The sequence below is a fragment of the Podarcis muralis genome, chromosome 1 (genome assembly GCF_964188315.1).
Source record: "Podarcis muralis chromosome 1, rPodMur119.hap1.1, whole genome shotgun sequence".
NCBI lineage: Eukaryota > Metazoa > Chordata > Lepidosauria > Squamata > Lacertidae > Podarcis > Podarcis muralis.
The window spans coordinates 119,679,768-119,702,681 of NC_135655.1; the positions used below are offsets into that span (position 1 = coordinate 119,679,768).

General features: G+C 46.3%; 1 protein-coding gene across 3 annotated transcripts; it reads right to left on the minus strand.

Annotated features, from left to right (window-relative positions):
• Positions 1–50: 50 nt before the first annotated feature.
• On the minus strand, positions 51–19,484 carry NEMP2 (nuclear envelope integral membrane protein 2). Of its 3 annotated transcripts, XM_028750542.2 has the most exons (9): positions 19,202–19,484; positions 15,244–15,359; positions 11,859–12,087; positions 11,654–11,726; positions 10,635–10,728; positions 7,456–7,570; positions 5,331–5,556; positions 3,240–3,416; positions 51–672 (listed from the first exon to the last, which is right to left on the minus strand). In XM_028750542.2, exons 1-9 carry the CDS (start codon positions 19,323–19,325, stop codon positions 456–458), a joined length of 1,371 nt encoding a protein of 456 aa, XP_028606375.2. In that variant the 5' UTR covers positions 19,326–19,484; the 3' UTR covers positions 51–455. The 3 variants fall into 3 exon arrangements, with proteins under 3 accessions (XP_028606375.2, XP_077773452.1, XP_028606384.2); XM_077917326.1 differs by lacking the exon at positions 15,244–15,359 and having other exon boundaries at positions 19,202–19,335; XM_028750551.2 differs by lacking the exons at positions 15,244–15,359; positions 19,202–19,484 and adding an exon at positions 13,820–13,913.
• Between the last annotated feature and the right edge of the window lie 3,430 nt (positions 19,485–22,914).

The following is a 22,914-nucleotide window of genomic DNA, read 5'->3' on the forward strand; positions in this document are numbered from 1 at the left end:
AGACTGACAACTTTGGTTCACCCTCACCTTTCGAATTTATTTTTTTAAAAAAATAGTTTTTTATTACGCTTTAACTTCTTGCTGGTTTTCTGAGCTCAACACCCCAGAAGTTGAGTCTTTTGACAATTGGGCAAACAAACCATATAAAAGTGGTCCTCGTTTTTTGTTTATCAGCAGAGAGGAGATTTCCCTGCAAGCCTCTGATTTGGAATAAAAAACAAAAGACTTGCAGAACTTCTGGTTAAACCTTTGGGGAGCAGACGTGTTCTCCGATAAATCTCTGCAACCCTAAAAGGTTGCAAAAAGAGACCTGAAGCGGCAGAATTGTTCGGAAAACCTTGGCTGCCCCCTGCAGTGCAGTTCAGAAAGCAGAACCTTCCAAGGTCCGTTCTGCAAATTCTTACCCACTTGCAAAACTGTGGTGCGTTTCCCTCGCTGCCTCCAGACAGTGTGACTCAGAGAACATCTTTACTGAAAAAGTTTTGCCTTTGTTCCTCTTCCTTGGGGTCTTCCTCCACCTCGCAGGGCTCCGCTTGGCGGTCTGGCTCCGCCTCGGCCTCTGGATTAAAAAGTTGCTCTTCTAAGGCGGTCCCTCCCAAGCCGTACTGCTCGTCGTGGGCGGCCACCTCTTCAGGCGACACGTGCGGAAGCCCCAGGACAAATTTTGCAAATCTAGGGATGGGGCAGGAGAGAGAGCATAAAGCATAGCTGTCAACTTACAAATTTGAAAATAAGGGACCAGCAGCCAAAATAAGGGATTTTAGTCAACCAGCTGAAATACGAAGTTAAAAGGGACCGGATAATTTGGGAGAGCAGCACCGGTTTTTAGCCCTTCGTTTCCAGAGATTACTGCTCAAGACACCAGCTGATGAAACACTGCGATTAAATATCTACAAGCAGCAACCACTTTTCGCGCAAAACGAAGTCCAAGCTACGAAGATGCTGCTGCAGTTCTGTATCTTTTCTCTCGTGCTCCATCTGCAGCTCTCAGTTCCCTCAGGCGGGATGGGAGGAAGAGGGTGGGGGGAATAGTTCCCGAAGCAAACCCGCAGATCAGACCATCTATGCTAGTCTACCACTACAATTCTATGGGAAGCGCTTGCGGTCCTTCCTCCGCTTTCCCCCTCTATGGTTAGCCCTTGGAACACCAGCCTGCACCTCCTCCTCTCTCTGAACTGCTTTCTCTATGGTTGCCCTCGCTCTCCTCTCAAGGCTCCTCAGTCCCGGCAGGGAGGGGCTCCCGGGGGCCGAGGCTGGTGAGAGGAGGCCGGAGGGGGGCGGGCCGGTTAGCCAAGCAACACAGTTGGAGCCTCCCTCCTCCCTGGCCGGCAGGGAGGGAGGGAGAGGAGCTGCTTCCTTTGAAACCCGGGAAATTTAAGGGACATCATCAATAAGGGACAGCAGCAGGACACAGTGCTGGGATAAGGGAGTTTCCCGCCAAATAAGGGATGGTTGACAGCTATGTCATAAAGCGCTATATATAAAAGTGCCGCTCGGAAACTCTTGTCCACGACACCCACTGCGTTCTTAGCACCGGCAATATCTCCCACTTCTTTCAAGACACGTTTGTGTCTTTGCATTTCAAGTGGGGGGAAAATGGCCAAAGCAAGCATAAGCTAGCACTGGTCGCCAGTTATAAATGATACCTGGACTATGATGAGGAATACTTGCTGGCACAACTAACAGATGGATGGTAGGAAGTTGCTCTCAACCTTCTTTCCATCGCTTTCTGTTTTGTTACCATTCTTATTTTCTCCTCTCTAAGTATTTTACTATTATTTCCCTTAATTATTTTATCTTACTGAATTTGGGTAAGAATTGCACGCGGGTGAAGTTGAGGTACGGTCCCTGTGTGAGAGGCAGCAAAGGGGAAGTCTCTCAGTATTAGTAGTAGTAATAATAATACAGTGGTACCTCTGGTTACGTATTTAATTCGTTCCTGAGGTCCGTTCTTAACCTGAAACGGTTCTTAACCTGAAGCACCACTTTAGCTAATGGGGCCTGCCGCTACGCGATTTCTGTTCTCATCCTGAGGCAAAGTTCTTAACCCAAGGTACTATTTCTGGGTTAGCGGAGTCTGTAACCTGAAGCGTATGTAACCCGAGGTACCACTGTAATAATAATACAGTCATACCTTGGGTTAAATGTGCTTCAGGTTGAGTGTTTTCAGGTTACGCTCCGCGGTGGCCCGGAAGTAACGGAGCGCGTTACTTCCGGGTTTCACCGCTTGCGCTTGCGCATGCGCAGATGCTCAAAATGACGTCATGCGTGGAAGGGGCCAATCGCGACCAGCGCAGACGCGGGTTGCGTTCACTTCAGGATGCGAACGGGGCTCCAGAACGGATCCCGTTTGCATCCATAGGAACCACTGTAACAACAACAACAACAACAATAAATTATACCCTGCCCATCTGGCTAGGTTTCCCCAGCCATTCTGGGCAGCTCCCAACAGAATATTAAAAACACGATAAAAAATCAAGCATTAAAATTTCCCTAAAAAGGGGTGAGAGGCTGAGAGATGAAAGGGACGCCCCCAGTTATGATGGCAGGACGCACCCTTTTCTGTATGGGACAAAAGATATATCTGTGAGAGAGGATTCTCTACTTACCTGTCTACTTACCTGTCTCTACAACCTTTTCTCTGTTCTTTTATTCTTTTGCTTTTTTGTGTGTGTTACTAGTTTGTTTTTTATTGCAATGTGAAAAGAGTTAATAAAACTTTCTCCCAACCCCCCCCCCCAAATAATAATAAACCTGTTGCAGAAGGGCAGTTTATAACTTGATTAAAACTCAACAACAACTCAGCTTAGTATGCGGCTCCTAGATTCAGCCTACACCAGGGATGGGGAACCGATGTCCTTGACCTCAGATGCTGTTAGACTCCACCTCCCATCAGCCCCAGCCCTATGGCCAATAGGGATGATGGGAATTGTAGTCCAACAACATCCAAAGGGCCACAGCTTCCCTGCACCCTTGGCCTAAAGCAAATGAATGCTTCCTTAACATCCTTCTCATACAGACTCGCTTTGGGGGAAAGCCACCCTTTTCTTTTGGAAAGCTACTTTGTGAATAAATTCTGCCTCAAGACCCTCACCAGCTGCAGGCCTATGGCACTGCCATCAGCTAAGATCCACACTTACACCGCCCCTGCTGCTTTGATGAAGAGTTCTGTGGAACTCAAAAGCTGGCATGCTATTCTGTGAAATTTTGATTGGCCTAAGGAAGAAGAAAGTTCCTACCTTTGCGGCGACTGCAGCTTCACCACTGCTACCCACGAGGGGAAATCGGGGCGACGGCAGAAGGTTCGTAGGTCCTCCAAGGCCTTGAGGGTCTCCTGTTCACCCTGCTCCCGATACTCTTCTTCAGTCAGGTAACGAACCTCCAACTTTCCTGATGTGAAGAGCCGGCTGGCTTTTCTGAAAAGGAGAAAACAAAAGGCCACAGCTGGCAAATCGAAAGCTGCTCCGTGGATTTGAAATACAAAAAAAGTGTGTGACAATGGGGAATTAGAACTTGTTTGTAGCTGTACTGTACAGTGGTACCTCAGGTTACATACGCTTCAGGTTACAGACTCTGCTAACCCAGAAATAGTACCTCGGGTTAAGAACTTTGCTTCAGGATGAGAACAGAAATCGCGCAGCGGTGGCAGCGGGAGGCCACATTAGCTAAAGTGGTGCTTCAGGTTAAGTACAGTTTCAGGTTAAGAACGGACCTCCAGAACGAATTAAGTACGTAACCAGAGGTACCACTGTAATTGATCCTAAATAAGACAGTGCTCTCCCCATCAGGTTGTAGACCATATATAGAACACTAGGGAACAGGGAAGGAAGCAATATTTTCAAATAACAAATACTACAAGGCAAAAAACTCCCAAGCTTCCCCTTCTCCTTAGCCCTGCATTTGCAAATTAAAACACCGATTAACTTTTCAATTATATTTTAATCTGATCTAATTAAAATTAATTAAAATTAAAATACTGCTTGACTTTTGGGGAGGAATTCAGCATGGTGCTATGTTGGCTGTTCTATCTGAATAGGGTAAGTCCTCTTCTTTAATGTTCTTTAATGTTTTAATTGTTTTAATGTTGTATTTTAATCTTGTTTTTTAAGTTGTATTTCAATCAACTTGTTTTTATTATTGGTTGTTAGCTGCCCTGAGCCCGGTCTTGGCTGGGGAGGGCGGAGTATAAATAAAATTTTTTATTATTATTATTATTATTATTATTATTATTATTATTATTATTATTATTCCCCCCTCTGGAGCCAATTTGGGGAAGGCACAGGGGCCAGAGAGCTTGAGGGAAAGCCCCATTGTGGAAGCCAAGGTCCTTGCAAGTTCCTTCTGTGCAGGGAGTTTATTCACTGGCTCCTGCCCAATATTCCTATTTTTATATGTGTGCTCCTAAAACAGCACCTGCCTTACAGCCACTCATGACATCCTTTCTTTAAAAGGCAGATTGGAAAACAAACAGCCCCTTCTTGCGAGTCGTGAAAGTAGCTGCAAGGGAAGATGGAGTACTGTGTCCAGTTCTGGGCACCACAGTTCAAGAAGGACACTGACAAACTGGAACGTGTCCAGAGGAGGGCAACCAAAATGGTCAAAGGCCTGGAAACGATGCCTTATGAGGAACGGCTAAGGGAGCTGGGCATGTTTAGCCTGGAGAAGAGGAGGTTAAGGGGTGATATGATAGCCATGTTCAAATATATAAAAGGATGTCACATAGAGGAGGGAGAAAGGTTGTTTTCTGCTGCTCCAGAGAAGCGGACACGGAGCAATGGATCCAAACTACAAGAAAGAAGATTCCACCTAAACATTAGGAAGAACTTCCTGACAGTAAGAGCTGTTCGACAGTGGAATTTGCTGCCAAGGAGTGTGGTGGAGTCTCCTTCTTTGGAGGTCTTTAAGCAGAGGCTTGACAACCATATGTCAGGAGTGCTCTGATGGTGTTTCCTGCTTGGCAGGGGGTTGGACTCGATGGCCCTTGTGGTCTATTCCAACTCTATGATTCTATGTGGTGGAAAAGGTGCGCTCGTGCTTTATTTTAGAATGCACTGTTTGTGCAATCTTGTGTATTATTGACAAGAGAAGCGTACTGCCAAGGTATACATAGACTATAACAGATGGAGGCCCGTATTAGAGGATGGCCAACTCCCACCCAAGTCCCTTCCAACTCATGCTTTCTCCAGAACCAATAAAAATAATATTTCTTAAGTGACGTGATCCAAGCCAACACATGTGGGCAGATCCTGCATTCCATACACGGTGGGAGGAAACGTCCATTAAAGGGGGTTGTTTCATCCAGTGGTTTAGCAGCCCAAAAGGATACTAACCTGCCAACGTAGCCGAATACTCTAAGAGGATAATGCAGGATTTTTGAACACAGCATGATGACAATGACTGCATAGGCAACCACTGGAATGGAAATGCCAACATAAATGAAAACCAAGCCTACAAATTGTAGCGTCCACATCAGAAGGTTCATACTCTGTTCACTCTTGAGTGGCCCATGCTTGTGACAAAAACCAAAACTGATGGATCCAACTATCAGGCAATACCCTGGAAAAGCAAAGGACAAAACCATGCAAAGATCAACAAGGAAGGAACTCTACTACCTTAGCCTATTCCAAGCCAGTAAATTGCCCCTTGCCCTATTATCTGTGGTGAGAATCGGTTCTAGGAGACCAGGCAAAATGACTTCAACTGGAAGGGAGCTTCCATGGTGCTGCAATGTCGCACGTGACCGTACGAAAGGCAGGCGAGCTAATCATTTTGATAAATTTATTTGCAAAGTCTGCTTTCCACCTTGTGGAATAAATAAATAAAAATAAATAAATAAATAAATAAAATTAATTGATAAATAAATAATAAAACTTGCCTGTGGGCAAGCTCACACATTCGGTTTCCGGCGTAACCTCTTTATGTGAATAAAAAAGCTGAGGTGCACATTCATTTCAAAAAAAAACCTAAGGGAAGATTTTAACATCTCATTAGGACAAAAGTTTAAAAAGAAACTGAAGTGAGCTCAATTATGAAGCCCAATACCTTCCCTATTTACTGGAAGCAAGTCCCTATTGCCTTCCACAGAGCTTACCCCCAATGTAAGTGTGCACAGGATATCAGCCTAATTGCAAGGTCCCACAACAATGGCCATTGTTTATTGGGCACCCTGCTCGTCACAGTAAACCGTGGGCAATGGTTTGCTGTGACCCTATTGGTCTCACCCCCTTTGCTCTTTCCTGCTGTTGCCAGGGAGAAACAAACCACGATCGCTGGCTTAGGGTTACATCCAAACAAACCACAATCAGTAAGACAAGCGCAAACCTTGGTTACAGGTCATGGTTTGGAGTGAAACAAAACAATGACATGCAGTTTAGATGTAGTGCTAAGCTAGAGGAGAGCACAGTGGTACCTCGGGTTAAGTACTTAATTCGTTCTGGAGGTCTGTTCTTAACCTGAAACTGTTCTTAACCTGAAGAACCACTTTAGCTAATGGGGCCTCCTGCTGCCGCCGCACCGCCGGAGCACGATTTCTGTTCTCATCCTGAAGCAAAGTTCTTAACCCAAGGTACTATTTCTGGGTTAGCAGAGTCTGTAACCTGAAGTGTATGTAACCTGAGGTACCACTGTACAGTTGTGCTCACGTCCTGCTTACAGGCTTCCCATAGATCTCTGTTTGGCCATTGTGAAAAGCTGATGCTGAACTTCTTGTTGTTGTTACTATTATTATTAATAATAATAATGTACCCGGAGGCCTCAGGGTGGTTCACAAAAAAGATCACAACATATATAATCAGAATAAAAGCAACAGCCCAATAACACCCCGCCCCCCCCCAAAAGAGCCACATTTTAAAAGGGTATAGGATGTCAAATAGAGCAGCCAAAGGCCTGGTTAAAAAGTGACACTTTTTCCTGGTGCCTGAAGGTGTATAATGAAGGTGCCAGGAGAACTTCCTTGGGGAGAGCATTCCATAGACGGAGCCACTGCAAAGAAGGCCTGTTCTCATGTTGCAATCCTCCGGACCTCTCGAGGAGGAGGCACACGAAGGAGGGCCTCAGAAGATGATCTCAGGGTCCGGGTAGGTTCATATGGGAAGAGGCGGTCCTTGAGGTATTGCGGTCCTGGGCCGTTTAAGGCTTTATAGGTCAAAACAAGCACTTTGAATGGGGCCCAGAAACTAATTGGTAGCCAGTGCAGTTGGACCAGGATTGGTCTAATATGCTCAAACCATCTTATTCCCGTGAGCAAACCTGGCTTGCATCCAAGCCAGGAGAACTTCTCTTTCGTTTCTTAGATATTGCAATATTGACTTGTGAACAAAGCCAATGGCTGCAACTTTAAAACCTTAGAGGGGGAAGTGCCATTTTAGAAATTTTCTGTTTTATGAATGACAATGCCTTCTGTGTGACACAGCCTAATGTTCACTTTCAGTTCTCTATTTCTATTCATTCTCTTACCTAGTACATAGAGTGTGCAGTGATGCCACAGCCATTTCAAATCCTCTTTCCATGTGTAAAGAAAATAGAGGGAAGAGAACCAGCAGCCGCTCATTAAAATCCAGAAAGTGCTTACCTAACAATGGTGAGAGAAGATAAAAAGGGAGGCAGATGAACAAAAATGGCAATTTGTTTGTTTGTGCATACCCTAGTGGCCAAAATTGTTGAAACCTTTTGGAGAAAGTGTATTTCCGAGCTTTGATGGCTCATAACACCACTTTTTTGGGGCGTAATACGAAAAAATTATATATCAATGGAAAGATATATAATTATTCATTAAATTAGCTTTCCATTGATAAATAATTTTATGATATTACTCCCCTCAAAAAGTGGTGGTATGAGCCATCATTGCCAAAACAAGATGGCACCTGATTGGCTCTCTAAACACGCCTTTTCATGGTTATTTGGCTATAACTTTTGATAGAATACAGATAACTGAACAAACCTTGTTGCATTACATTCTTCATTAAATTATCTTTCCATTGATATATAATTTTATGGTATTACTCCCCCCCAAAAAAGTGGTGTTATGAGCCATCAAACCTCAGAAATACACTTCCACAATTTTGGCCACTAGTGTACATATAGGTTCATGCGCATGGAGCCCACCTTTTGCTAGATATGACAATCTCCCCCCCACCCAAAATAAAAACCTGACACAAAACGCAGGCCATTAGTCCGACAGTACGTTTCAAACAACCGTCTTGTAAATCAGAATTCAAGTGAACAGGGGCATATTATCACATTTCCTAAAGGCTGTGTGAATGTGCAACAGAGATGTCACGATCATGTCAGCACCCATGTCAACACATTAACATAATCGGGGGGGCAGGGGGGGTGACATCAGCCTGGAATGTGGAGAAACCGGATGCAAAAGGCACAGCTTTGCCTAAAGCGGATAAATAGGCTGCATTCTCAATCAGATAAAGACGCCGTCTCATGCACAGTCGTACCTGGGTTTTCAGACAGCTTAGTTCTCGAAAATTTTGGCTCCTGAAAGCCGCAAACCCGGAAGTGACTGTTCCGGTTTTTCAACATTCTTTTGGAAGCCAAACGTCCGCTGGGGCTTCCGCAGCTTCTGATTGGCTGCAGGAGTTTCCTGCAGCCAATCAGAAGCCCGCTTTGGCTTCCGGATGTTTTGGAAGTCAAATGGACTTCCGGATCAGATTCTGTTCGACTTCCAAGGTACGACTGTACTTTTAATTCTTACTGGTGTGTTACCTACATCCAGGTACCAGGCTGAGCCTATAAAGTAGGTAAGGGAAGAGGACTCTTTTACGAACCCACTCAACACCCCTATAATTTCTCAACACTCCTCTAATGTCTCTCACGCAACGCAAACTTCCTGCTGCCGTTTCCCTTTTAAGTCACATGTGAAATATGCTGGCAGTTTGCTAATTGTTGTTGTTGTTTAGTCGTGTCTGACTCTTCGTGACCCCATGGACCAGAGCACGCCAGGCACTCCTGTCTTCCACTGCTTCCCGCAGTTTGGTCAGACTCATGTTTGTAGCTTTGAGAACACTGTCCAACCATCTCGTCCTCTGTCATCCCCTTCTCCTTGTGCCCTCCATCTTTCCCAACATCAGGGTCTTTTCCAGGGAGTCTTCTCTTCTCATGAGGTGGCCAAAGTATTGGAGTCTCAGCTTCAGGATCTGTCCTTCCAGTGAGCACTCACAGCTGATTTCTTTAAGAATGGATAGGTTTGATCTTCTTGCAGTCCATGGGACTCTCAAGAGTCTCCTCCAGCACCATAATTCAAAAGCATCAATTCTTTGGCAATCAGCCTTCTTTATGGTCCAGCTCTCACTTCCATACATCACTACTGGGAAAACCATAGCTTTCCATACATCCCTACTGGGAAAACCATAGCTTTAACTATACAGACCTTTGTTGGCAAGGTGATGTCTCTGCTTTTTTAAGATGCTGTCTAGGTTTGTCAGTTTACTAATATTATTCCCCAGTCTAATGCCACGATGATGCTACTGGATTGCAACTTCCCATCATCTCTGCCCCATCAGCCATGCTGGTTGTGGGCTGCTGGGAGTTGTGTGAAGGGGGAGGTGAAGCTGCACTCACAAAATCTGAACAAAAAAAATTCCTTCCAGTAGCACCTTAAAGACCAACTAAGTTAGTTCTTGGTATGAGCTTTCGTGTGCATGCACAAAATCTGCTCTGAGCATCCCCCCTGAGTGGGAAGCTTTGAAGGGGCATTGTAAGAGAATTTCCTACTCCACACAGGAAGTTGAACGATGGAATAGACCAGGGGTCAGCAAACTTCCTCAGCAGGGGGCCGGTCCACTGTCCCTCAGACCTTGTGGGGGGGCAAACTATATTTTTGTTTGGGGGGGGAGAGAAATGAATGAATTCCTATGCCCCACAAATAACCCAGAGATGCATTTTAAATAAAAGGACACATTCTACTCATGTGAAAACATGCTGATTCCCGGACCGTCCGCAGGCTGGATTTTGAAGGCCATTGGGCTAGATCCGGCCCCTGGGCCTTAGTTTGCCTACCCATGGAGTAGATGAAGCCAGGGATTTAGGGTTCGGGGCAAAGCACACACTGGGATTCCAGGCTAGAGTGACCAGGCTATTGCTTGCAGAATCGTTTGTCCCATGATGAAAAACAAAACTATGTCAAGAATTATACAAATGCTTCATTTGCCTTAGACTTGCCCACTAAGCCAAGCCCTCCAGTTGTTGAAGGACTACAACTTCCATCATTCCTGATCGTTGATTAGCTCGGTTGGTTAGAGCATGGCGCTGATAACGCCAAGGTTGCAGGTTCAATCCCTTCCAACTCTACAATTCTATGATCCTATGACTTGCTATCTCGGCAGGGCTGATGAGAATTGAAGTCCGCCAACGTCTGCAGGGCTACCGGTTCCTCCAAGAAGAGGTTGGAACGAAGGAAAGAACCATTATTTCAGAGGAGCTTCTTGGAAGGACAGAATAATTAACTGCACAAATAATGTCAGAAATTTGGCTGTGACCTGTTGCTGTTTAAAGGAATCATACGTCGATAACATCATTTCTTTCGGGAGCCCGGGAATGGATGAAAAGCAAATTGATATTGAAAAGCAGAGTTTAGCATCGATATACTTATCTAGCCTGTTTTATGTTATCAGCGGTACACTTACCTTGGGAATAAATCTTTTAAGCATCAAAAGGAGAAAGACAAGAGTGGCAAGGACACCGAATGTGACTCCAGCAGAATAATAGAATGTGATACTCCTGTTTTGAGAGCAGAGGGGTGCTGTTAGAACTTTTGTGGACGGGCAGGTGGTTTCAGACACACAGAAATGCAAAAACACAATTTTACTAAAACTTTAGAGACCTATGGGTGAGGATACCTATACATAGCACATTATTTGACCTTCCCTGAATATACCTTAGGGAGCACCCTCAATCTCTCTCTCTCTCTCTCTCTCTCTTTGGGTCCCTGCATAGTCTCACAACCCCCATTTTTTTCCTCCTCCTAAGCTCTGCTCGGGAAATATTTACATAAGTTAGAGGCGTGGGGTGACTGGCTGCCTCTGACTCCAATCCACCAGTCCCACCCTCTCCATTTCCAACCATCCCATGCAAGGATCTCAATCGTACGGAGCCTTCTCCCTATGTTCAAGCAAACAGGTATAACACTCCCCCTTCAGACTTTCCCTGCTCAACATGAGAAGGCTGGAAAGCCAAAGAGTGAGGCTAGCTATTTTTTTTGTCTCTCTTCCTCAATGGATGAGCTGACTACCTGTCTCTCTCCAGCAGGTGCACTGTTTGCAAAAAGGTTTCAAAAACTGCCACGGCCACGATATGTTTCTTAGATCAAATTTTGTGTGATGGAAGGGGGAAGCTGTGTGCACACAGATTTCCTGCAACTCTGGATCAAACTCTGTGCAATAGAAGCTGACATATTTAAGGCACAGGTCTCCCCTGATCATATATATACAGTGAGAGACGAGTGGTTGGTTTTTCAGAGCAAAAGTGGTGCATGGGAGAGAAAACCTCAACCTTTCCCTGTGCCCACTAACAAGGGTTTATGTCTCCAAAGTCTCTTCCCCACCGCAACCCAAGTGCTTTTCTTCCAGCCAACGGATCATCCCTTTTTTCGTGAAGAGCAAGTTAAAATAAAATTCACACCCAGTGAATCAGAGCTGAATCTCACCTGCTCAGATTATGTGCAAAATGAAAGAGAAGGATTCCGGTGAGAAACAGCAGAAAGAGTGTCCGATCCAACACTAAAACAGAACAGAATGGAAAAAATGGGGGAAAGTCCACATTGCTTCATTTTTAAACTAGTCGCTCCCTTGTTGTGCATCCTTCCAATAACACAAGCGCACTTTACGAACAGATTAAATAAAGTGACTCACTGTTTAGTTTTGTGTGTACAGTGAAGGGTGCTTTGTTCGTAGGCTGCACCCAGAAACAGGTTTTCTCTCCATACAGGCTCGCTGATATTGTGGTTTCATTAGACATGCCCGACTGCCAAATATTGTTAAACAGGCACTTGAAAAAGGCAAGCAGATTTTCAGAGCTTTGGCAATTCCGTTCCTCTGGGATGGACATCACCTCAAATGTTTCGGCGCTGCTTATCTTCACCTATAAAGAAGATACCTGAATTATTCCTCTCAGCTAAGGACAGGAGGAAATAACAGAGCAAATAACAGGTCTCCATCTGTTTTTTGGACTACAACTCCCGACAACCCTAGCTGGCAGGACCAGTGGCCAGGGATTATGGGAGTTGTAGTCCAAAAAAACAGATGAAGACCCAAGTTTGGGAAACTCTGAGATAACTTTTCCAATTTGATTTTGCCTATAGCAGGGACAGGGAACTTGCAGCCTTCCAGATGTTGGTACTCCAACTCCCATCATTCCCTGCCAGGGCAGCAAATGACAAGGGATGATGGGAGTTATAGATAGATAGATAGATGATAGATAGATAGATAGATAGATAGATAGATAGATAGATAGATAGATATAGGTAAAGGGACCCCTGACCATTAGGTCCAGTCGTGGCCGACTCTGGAGTTGCGGCGCCCATCTCGCTTTACTGGCCGAGGGAGCCGACGTTTGTCTGCAGACAGTTTTTCTGGGTCATGTGGCCAGCATGACTAAGCTGCTTCTGGCGAACCAGAGCAGGGCACGGAAACGCCATTTACCTTCCCACCGGAGCGGTACCTATTTATCTACTTGCACTTTGACGTGCTTTCGAACTGCTAGGTTGGCAGGAGCAGGGACCGAGCAACGGGAGCTTACCCCGTCACAGGGATTCAAACCACCAACCTTCTGATTGGCAAGTCCTAGGCTCTGTGGTTTAACCCACAGTGCCACCCGTGATAGATATAGATAGATAGATCTGACTGCATAGGAGCAGAGTGAATGGGGATGAATGTCCTAAACCCCATTTCCCCCTGTGCTGCTGTCTCCATCGCCCTCCATGAGCTGGAGGGTGCAAAATAAGAGAGAAACAGAACATAAAAGAGAAACAGGAGCCCTGCTGGATCTCGCCAGTGGCCTATTGAGAACAGAATCCTGTTCTCACAGCGGCCAACCACATGGCTGAACTTTAAAATGAAAAGCGTAATGCTGGTGGTCAACAAAAGAGGTTTAAAGACTCTCTCAAGGCAAATCTTTAAAAACGTCATATAAACACCAACAACTGGGAAACACTGTCCTGCGAGCGCTCCAGTTGGAGAACAGCCTTTACCAAAGGTGTCATGGGCTTTGAAGACGCTGGAACTCAGGACGAAAGGGAGAAATGAGCTAAGAGGAAGGCACGCTTGGCAAACCCTCACTGTGATCAACCTATGTCCCCACTGTGGAAGGATCCAGAATTGGCCTCCACAGTCACTTACATGCTCACTTTTAAAACCGTCTTCATGGAAGACAATCTTACTCGGCTATGGGTAATCACCAAAGAAGAAAGAAGAAGCCTCTGGGAAGCCCCACGACCACAAGGTGGACCTGAGCACAACAGCACTCCCCCCGACCACTGTTTCCAGCAACCTCCTGGGGTTGGAGGGGAAAATCTGAAGCATGGAGTCTCTGCTCCACAAGTCGTGGAGGCTCCTACTTCAGCTTCCAAGTTGTGGAGCAGGAGGAGAATACCCATAAAGGGGGAGCAACTTAAGGTGCTTCTTTCTCCTTGCTCACGTGTAGGATCTACGTGCGAGCAGCATGCCCCAATAGGGCTTCTGTGGGGGACCAGGATAAGCCGGTTTGATTTCCAAGCTAAAATATGCTAAGCCACACTCTTATCAGCCTTCTGTTTCATCCATTCTCTCTTAACACAAATAGCAGAGCTGAAGAAGAGAACCTTGGATCAAAATACCTTGGAGGTAGAGAGCTATCGCCTTTTCAGCAGGGATAGGTAGGCTGCGACCCTTCGCTTGTTGCTAGTCTAGTTCCCATCATGCCTGATTGCTGGCCATCCCGCCAGAGGCTCATGGGAGTTGGGAGTCCAACAATATCTGGAGAACCACATAGCTATATTACCCAAAAGTGGGAGATACTTATTCCATGTTCCTGCTCTTTTCAGAAAGTCTATGTGTTGAAGGCACTCTGATTGAGCCCAGAGGGACAGATCTATCCAACAACCTGATTTATCAGTTATTCTGTCTCTCCAGAGGAGCTTGGGAACTTTAGATCTACAGCACGGGGTAGATCTCCTTCACCAAAACTAAAATTCCCAAGATTCTGAGTACAAAATCAACCTAGGCTTGCAGTGGAGATGTCAACATGCCGTGCAGTCCTGTACATATCTAGTCTGAGGGAAGTCCTATTTAGCACAATGGGACTCCCAGGAAAGAGTTTGGGATTTCAGCCTTAAGACGCGTACCAGAACATATATACTGGGAAGTTAAGTCCCATTAAACACAATGCCCTAAATCCCATTGTCCAAAATTTCTGCTCGATGACCTGCAACAAAAACTCCCAAAAGCAGATTTAGCTGTACATCTGCATTTCCTCTTCTTTTTATTGCTTTATTAGTTTTTTTTAAAAAAGAAAAAACAGTCAACTAACAAAAAACCAAAAGGTAATACAAATTTCCAAAAAGTAACTATATTTCTAACAACACAGCTTCTATTATGACTTCCAGTCACACCATCGAGGGTCCTGGGTTACTTTTATGTAACACACTTTTCGTTATCACTTCAGTCTTATCCTGTATCATTAATTCTATAAGATATTCTATGTTTCAACAGGGGTCCTTCTAAGCCTGCCAGAGAATTCACATTTTTACAATGCTCTTTAAGATATTTTCTGTAAATATCCCACTCTCTAATAAACGTTTGGTCTCTAATTCTTCCCTTTATCTTTGCTAATTCTGTAAATTCTAGTAATTTTGTCTGCCAGTGCACTTTGGTCGGGATAGAATACTAAGATTCTTGCTGCCGCCTTTCCTCTCAATGCATTGTTTTGCTGTTAGAGAGAGACACTCGCTGCTGAGAAATATTTATGATACCATATGCTGTCGCTGATTTTTACATTTGTTCCTGCGCTTGTCTTGCAAAGAGGCCCACTCAAAAGAAAGGTGTTGATATGTCACAAAAGTTCCCTACCCACAATAGAAAGGAAAGCACGTCACACCTCCCATATTCTCCTACACAACACCCCTTCTGGCATTTCCGAACGCCAACATGTGGCAGTTGTCTTCCAATACATTAGTCTTCCATCGTGAGAACTGTATTCTTTAGGGAGAAGAACAGTCACCACGTTCCCTTGGGATGAATGAGTCATGGGCTGGGGCTGTACCTGAATAGTTGACCAAATATTTTTCAGCTGTATCTTTCCATCCGGAATATAGCAGTAGCAAGCCGGTTCTGAACTATGGCTGACGTCCATCGTCTCCAAGTGCCTACAGTTCTTCTCTAGACGGAGAAAGAAGGCGGCGTCACAAAGTTTGGAGATGCATGCAAGTCGCTCGGACATTTTCCTGCTGCTATATGTAATCTGCAGTATACACTGATTTTTCCAGTTGCAAACCTTGATTGGCAGTGTATTTTTAATAGGTGTGATATGCTGGCACTGCAAAACCCACTGTTAAACCCCCAAATTCTTATTGCTGAGACTGCTCCAACAGAGAAGCTGTTGTGAGTCTTCCTGCCCAATCCTCAACAGGCGGCCAGAATCATATGATTCCAGTTTCCCACCACCCTTCTCCCTCCCAGCAAAAAATAGATGAATGCGCTTTACTGTGTTAGGCTGCAGGCATGCAGCTCATGAAAAACTACATTGGTGCAACTGCTTTGCCTGCAGCCCCACTATAAGGCTGGAAGTAAACTGGGAACTGGTGTCATAACTTGAAATCATGCTACACTATTCAGGCTAAATTCCTAAGGTCTCTGGGGCCATAAGATCTGTGTGTGGAGAGTGTTTCTGAAGATGAGAAGATGCACTGCTCTTGCTACTGTGGAATAACATTCAGCTTCTGCATACAGTGGTACCTCGGGTTACAGACGCTTCAGGTTACAGACTCCGCTAACCCAGAAATAGTACCTCAGGTTAAGAACTTTGCTTCAGGATGAGAACAGAAATCGTGGCACATCGGCAGTGGGAGGCCCCATTAGCTAAAGTGGTGCTTCAGGTTAAGAACAGTTTCAGGTTAAGAACGGACCTCCGGAACGAATTAAGTACTTAACCCGAGGTACCACTGTATCTGGGCTTAGGAGAAAGTACTGCAACATGACTGGAAACAGCAGTTGAACAGATTAAAATATTTGGATCTCATCTTACTGATTTCGTTAGCGAAGGGGTTGTTACTTTTTAAATTGCTCTCCTTGGCTGATAAGTATCCCTAAACGCAGCACCCACCGCACAAACTCAAGTGTAAATGACTCTGGAAGTACTGTAAATATTTCGACAAATTCCACATTAATAGGGCCATTAAATAATTTTTTTGCTTTGGTGCCACACATGCTGCTTAAAAACAAGGAAGCTTGCAGTTAAAACGCATGAACCCAGCAACTGCCAAAGACCTAAGGCATGGGTAGGCAAACTAAGGCCTGGGGGCTGGATCCAGCCCAATCGCCTTCTAAATCCAGCCTGCGGACGGTCTGGGAATCAGCGTGTTTTTACATGAATAGAATGTGTCATTTTATTTGAAATACATCTCTGGGTTATTTGTGGGGCCTGCCTGGTGTTTTTACATGGATAGAATGTGTGCCTTTATTTAAAATGCATCTCTGGGTTATTTGTGGGGCATAGGAATTTGTTCTTTGTTTTCTTTTTCTTTTTCAAAATATAGTCCTGCCCCCCACAAGGTCTGAGGGACAGTGGACCTGCTGAAAAAGTTTGCTGACCCCTGACCTAAGGTCTAACTTCAAATGACAATACAGTGGTACCTCGGGTTACATACGCTTCAGGTTACATACACTTCAGGTTACATTCGCTTCAGGTTACAGACTCCGCTAACCCAGAAACAGTACCTTGGGTTAAGAACTTTGCTTCAGGATGAGAACAGAAATTGTGCTCTGGTGGCACGGCGGCAGCAGGAGGCCCCATTAGCTTCAGGTTCAGAACAGTTTCAGGTTAAGAACAGACCTCCGTATCAATTAACCCGAGGTAACACTGTAAGTGGATGCATATTATGTAAATTTGGATTTGTGGGTCATCATACCAAACCGTTTGGGAACCACTGCTCTAAGTCTTCCATAACATCAGCCAACCCTTCTCGGGTACAAGTTCATATTGTCATGGGATTCTACCCAATATTGATCCAGAGTAGATTTCAATGTATAGCTAGCAGAGTAAAAACTTACAACACATTGCAGGATTCCCCCCCTCCCCAATAGACCAGAGGCAATTGTATTTCATCCAGCAGAGCTTTGCTGCTACTGAAGACAAATGAGCATAATGGTCACAATCCAATACATTCAGGATTGGCACTGTCCATAAAAAATCCAGTTGCAGCAGACTTAAGCTTACAATAACTTATAAGAAGTCTAAACTTTAACACTAAGCATACTATGTACGGAACACCTCAGCAGAAGGAAGAGAGATAGAAAGTGAAACCCAGGCTCCTTCTGGTCCTATTTTTATAGTCTGCATGACCTTGACAGAAAAGGTAAGAAGAGAACCAGTTTAAACCAGCTGTACTCAAACATCATGAACCTTCTGCTTGCTTCTTTCACACAGAGAAGCCTCTTGAATTAATTACAATAGGAAAGATCTCTACACATCAGATCAATACTTTCTATACTAAGAAATGCAAGCTGACACATATATCTTAGATCAAGATCACTGTCCCCTGAGAATTGTTTTGAAGCACCTGATGATGCAGAACTGAATCTCAAAGTTACAAAACCAGCACAAAACTTTGGGAGAGACTTTGAGGGGATACCAGCCATTTAGGCTTGCGGTTAACAGAGCTTCTGATCAGTAGCGTGGATGGGAGATCACAGGGTGCCTCACACAAACATGTACATAAAGGTAAAGGGACCCCTGACCATTAGGTCCAGTTGCGGACAACTCTGGGGTTGCGGCGCTCATCTCGCTTTATTGGCCAAGGGAGCCGGCATACAGCTTCCAGGTCATGTGGCCAGCATGACTAAGCTGCTTCTGGCGAACCAGAGCAGCGCACGGAAACGCCATTCACCTCCCCGCTGGAGCAGTACCTATTTATCTACTTGCACTTTGACGTGCTTTTGAACTGCTAAGTTGGCAGGAGCAGGGACCGAGCAACGGGAGCTCACCCCATCACGGGGTTTCAAACCACCGACCTTCTGATTGGCAAGCCCTAGGCTCTGTGGTTTAGACCACAGCGCCACCATGAAGCTATTTAGTCTCCCATATTCTAGTTACCGGATCACAGGCCAGGGGTTGATTGACATTTGCACACAACTGGAATATTTATGGGCAGCAAAGTACTGCCAAGACAAAGTACTGAACGCACAACCAGAGAGAAAAAGCAAACACACAAGCCTATCCCATGTTTACACAAATTACATAAATTTCTCCTGAATGGCAATAACAGGTATGGGGAACCTGTGGGGCCTTCAGAACCAAAGAATCATATTGTTGGAAGGTATCCCAGGGGTCATCTAGTCCAACCCCCATTAGTCCAACAACGTCTGGACTAATCCTGTCTCCAACGTCACAGGCAGGAGTGGCAACTTGGATACAATATTGGAGGGGGGGCCAAGTCCAGATAAGCCCTGGTCCCAGTGGTGTAGCGTGGGTTGTCAGCACCTGGGGCAAGGCAAGTAATTTGCGCCCCCAAACCCGTGGATTTGCGCCCCCTAACCTGTGGATTTGCCCTAACCCCAGATGTTGCGCCCGGTGCGGCCGGCCCCCCCCCTGCACCCCCCCACGCTACGCCACTGCCTGCTCCACTTGAACACGACGCAGCACAAGCACACCATTTGACCATTTGAATGGCAAGGCCCATCTACTTTCGGGGGGCCCCGGTCCCCCCACAAATATTTGGGGGGCAAAGGGACCTCAGCCTCCTCGGAGTTGGCTCCTATGGTCCTAGGACTGCAGCTTAGCCCTGGAATAGGATGCATGTTTACTCAGAGGCAAATCCGACCCCCTTTCTCAACCTTGGGTCCCCAAGAGGTTTTGTTGGACTACAAATCGCATCACCCCTAGCTAGCAGGACCAGTGGCGAGGGACGATGCGAGCTGTAGTCCATCAACCTCTAGGGACCCAAAGCTGTGAAAGGCAGTTCAGGATCGCTGCCCTACAGCGCGTTAGCCTCCAGCCGCTTTACCTGCGAGCAATGCCGGCGCGCCACCGGACCGGACCTGACGAACCGCCGCTAGGGCGCACAGCAGCGGTAGGAGTACCAAATACGGCAGCAGCCGCTGCCGGGTCGCGCCGGATCCCAGCTGCATTGCCCGCCGCTGTTTGAACAAAGCGATGCCTCGGGAAGCGCCGAGAGCCGCGGCGGCCGAGGCCTGGATGGAGAGAACCGACTTGCCCGGCGCTTGTGTTGTGCGCGCAATTGCGCATTGGTGGCGCCCCGGCGATGGGGGATCGGCTAGCCGGGGCTGGAGGGGGCGGAGGAGATCAGGGCGCTCCTCCCTACCGCGGGGGAAGGAAGTCGCTTCTTCGAGGGCGGTAGGAGGAGATCTCACATCGCAGTGGGAGTTTGGGAAAAGCAGTTCAGGGCTATGAAATTAAACGCGCCCCGAGGCGGTAGAGAGGGAGGCAGGAAAACGGGGAAGAAAGGGCCTCCCCGGGACTGCCCTGGGGAATCCCCACTGACACCTCACTGGGTGACCTTTGGCCCGTCTCATCATAGAATATGCAGAGTTGGAAGGGATCCCCCAGGATCATCTAGTCCAACCCCCTTGCAATGCAGGGAACTTTTTGCCTTATTATTATTATTATTATTATTATTATTATTATTACCCCAGCTCCCAACAGAATATTAAAAACACAATAAAACATCAAGCATCAAAAACAGGGCTGCCTTCAGATGTCTCCTAAAAGACCTCTGCCTGGTTGCCTGTAACCTCACTTCTCGCAGTGAGGGAACTGCTAGAAGGCCCTCGGAGCTGGACCTTTGCGTCCGGAATGAATGATGGGGGTGGAGACGCTCCTTCAGGTAGACTGGGCGGAGGCCGTTTAGGCTTTAAAGGTCAGCACCAACACTTTGAATTGTGCTGGGAAACGTACTGGGAGCAAATGTAGGTCTTTCAGGACCGGTTTTATATAGTCTCGGCGGCCATTCCCAGTCACCAGTCTAGCGGCCGCATTCTGGATTAGTTGTAGTTTCCGGGTCACCTTCAAAGGTAGCCCCACGTAGAGTGCATTGCAGTAGTCCAAGCAGGAGATAACCAGAGCATGTACCAGTCCGACGAGACAGTCTGCAGGCAGGTAGGGTCTCAGCCAGCGTGGAGCTGGTAGACAGCTGCCCTGGACACAATTGACCTGCACCTCCATGGACAGCTGTGAGTTCAAAATGACTCCCAGGCTACGCACCTGGTCCCTCGGGCACAGTTACTCCATTCAGGACTAAGGAGTCCTCCACACCCGCCCACCTCCTGTCCCCCCCAAAACAGTACTTCAACCTCAATCTGTTAGGCACCATCCCTCCTCAAACCACCTCCAGACACTCACACAGGATATTCACCGCTTTCACTGGCTCTGATTTAAAAGAGAGGTAGAGTTGGGTATCATCTACATACTGATGAACACCCAGCCCCAACCCCCTGATGATCTCTTCCTTCATATAGATGTTAAAAAGCATGGGGGAGAGGACGGAGCCCTGAGGCACCCCACAAGTGAGAGCCCAGGGGTCTGAAAACTCATCCTCCAACACCACTTTCTGGACATGGCCCAAGAGGAAGGAGCAGAACCAGTGTATAACAGTGCTCCCAGCTCCTCCAGACGGTCCAGAAGGATGTCATGATCAATGGTGCCAAAGGCTGCTGAGATATCCAGCAGAACTAGGAAACAGCTTTCACCTTTGTCCCTAGCCCACCAGAGATCATCAACCAGCACAACCAAGGCAGTTTCAGTCCCATGATGAGGCCTGAATCCCGATTGGAAGGAATCCAAGTGGTTTGCATCCTCCACGCGTCCCTGGAGTTGTTCAGCAACCACCCGCTCAATCACCTTTCCCAAGAATGGAAGATGTGAGACTGGACGATAGTTGGCCATATTGGCCGCATCTAAAGATGTTTTTTTGAGATGCGGTTTGATACCTGCCTCTTTCAGTGGGTCTGGGAAGGCTCCCTCACAGAGGGAAGCATTCACCACCCCGCGGAGCCCATCGCCTAGCCCTTCCTGGCTTGCTTTTATGAGCCAGCATGGGCAAGTATCAAGGAGACCGGTGATTGGTTTCACTCCAAGAAGCCTGTCCACATCCTCAGAGATAACAGATTGGAATTGATCCCAAACAGCTTGACTAGACAAGACCCTAGCAATCTCCCAGCCCGGCCCAGCCATGGTGGAGCTTACCTCTTTCCGAATCTGAGTGACTTTATCTGCAAAAAAATTGCAAAGTTATTGTAGGAGATTTTTTTTTTAATTATTCATTTTTCTTCTTCATTCATTACACACATCTCATATTCATAACATTTACTATGCATCCCTTCCTCCCCTCCTGGGCTTCCCCCAACTTCCGCTTCTGGTTTGTTTCTCCTTTCACCTACTTTCACCTACTCCTAAAAGAAAAAAGCTACTAATAACATATTTATACAATAACATTAAACCTAAAAACATAAAAATAACAATGAGTACACCATATTATTTCTCTATCTTCTACACATTTTCTAATACAGTGATACCTTGGGTTACATATGCTTCAGGTTACATACGCTTCAGGTTACAGACTCCGCTAACCCAGAAATATTACCTTGGGTTAAGAACTTTGCTTCAGAAATCATGCTCCGGCGGCGCAGCGGCAGTGAGAGGCTCCATTAGCTAAAATGGCGCTTCAGGTTAAGAACAGTTTCAGGTTAAGAACGGACCTCCGGAACGAATTAAGTACTTAACCCGAGGTACCACTGTACTAACAATGTGAATGTTTATTTAAATCCTGCACTGCAGAGCCCGTTTTGTTTTGTGTTACAAAGATGTCTGCAAACGACCAGGTGGCAATCTGTTGCATACAGCCGCAGTGCCCTGGAAACAGACGGGGGCCTGCATCCATAGCAGTGACCCGAGGAGAAATGACCTCTGAGAGGAGCACAGAGGGAAGAAACGCCATAGTGGAATCTGCATCTGCAGCAGCACAACCGGACGCCTTCATCTGCCCCAGCTGCAACAAAATATGTCTCTCCTGTATCACTTTCTGCTGCCACAGCAGGCACTAACTCTCCAACCGCTTGACTTCACCCCCAAGGGCACACTCCTTCATTGTCTCCGGAGATAGACAGATGCCAACAAGTGTGACCACCGTGTTGTTTTCATTGCAACAGATCAATACAGCTACTTCTGGGGGATGAAAGGGGCGGGAGCCCTGCCCTCCTCCCCATTGATTCATCTTCATTTCACTTGCTGTTGCCCCCACCACAAATGGCTGCTTCTCTCCCCCACCCACCCACCCACCCCCAAAGTCAGCAAGCCTACATTCACTTATCTGGGAGTACGTATCATTGCGCCCAGTGGGACCTGCTTCTGAGTAAATAAGCGTAGGATTGTGCTGTTACTCTTGCAGGCTAAACACTCGGAAAGCTAGAAGGCAGATCTCCAGGGACCGTTAGTGCAGAGGTTGTTTCTCCTCTTTAATTTGCCTGCAATTAATACGTGACACATGGATGATGCAATTAATAAAGTGCTTTCAGCGTTAGGTATGTTGTGTTTGTGACCGCAGGCAGGATCAGTCCGTGTTTATACATAGAACTGAGAGTCAAGAGGCCAAATTTTGCCCTTTGGGGAATACATGGAGCTGAACTGATTGAAACTGCAGGGTCCAGCTAGCTGCACATGAATTTGGGCTGGTTTACAGTGGAGTTAAGTCTCTGAGAGCTC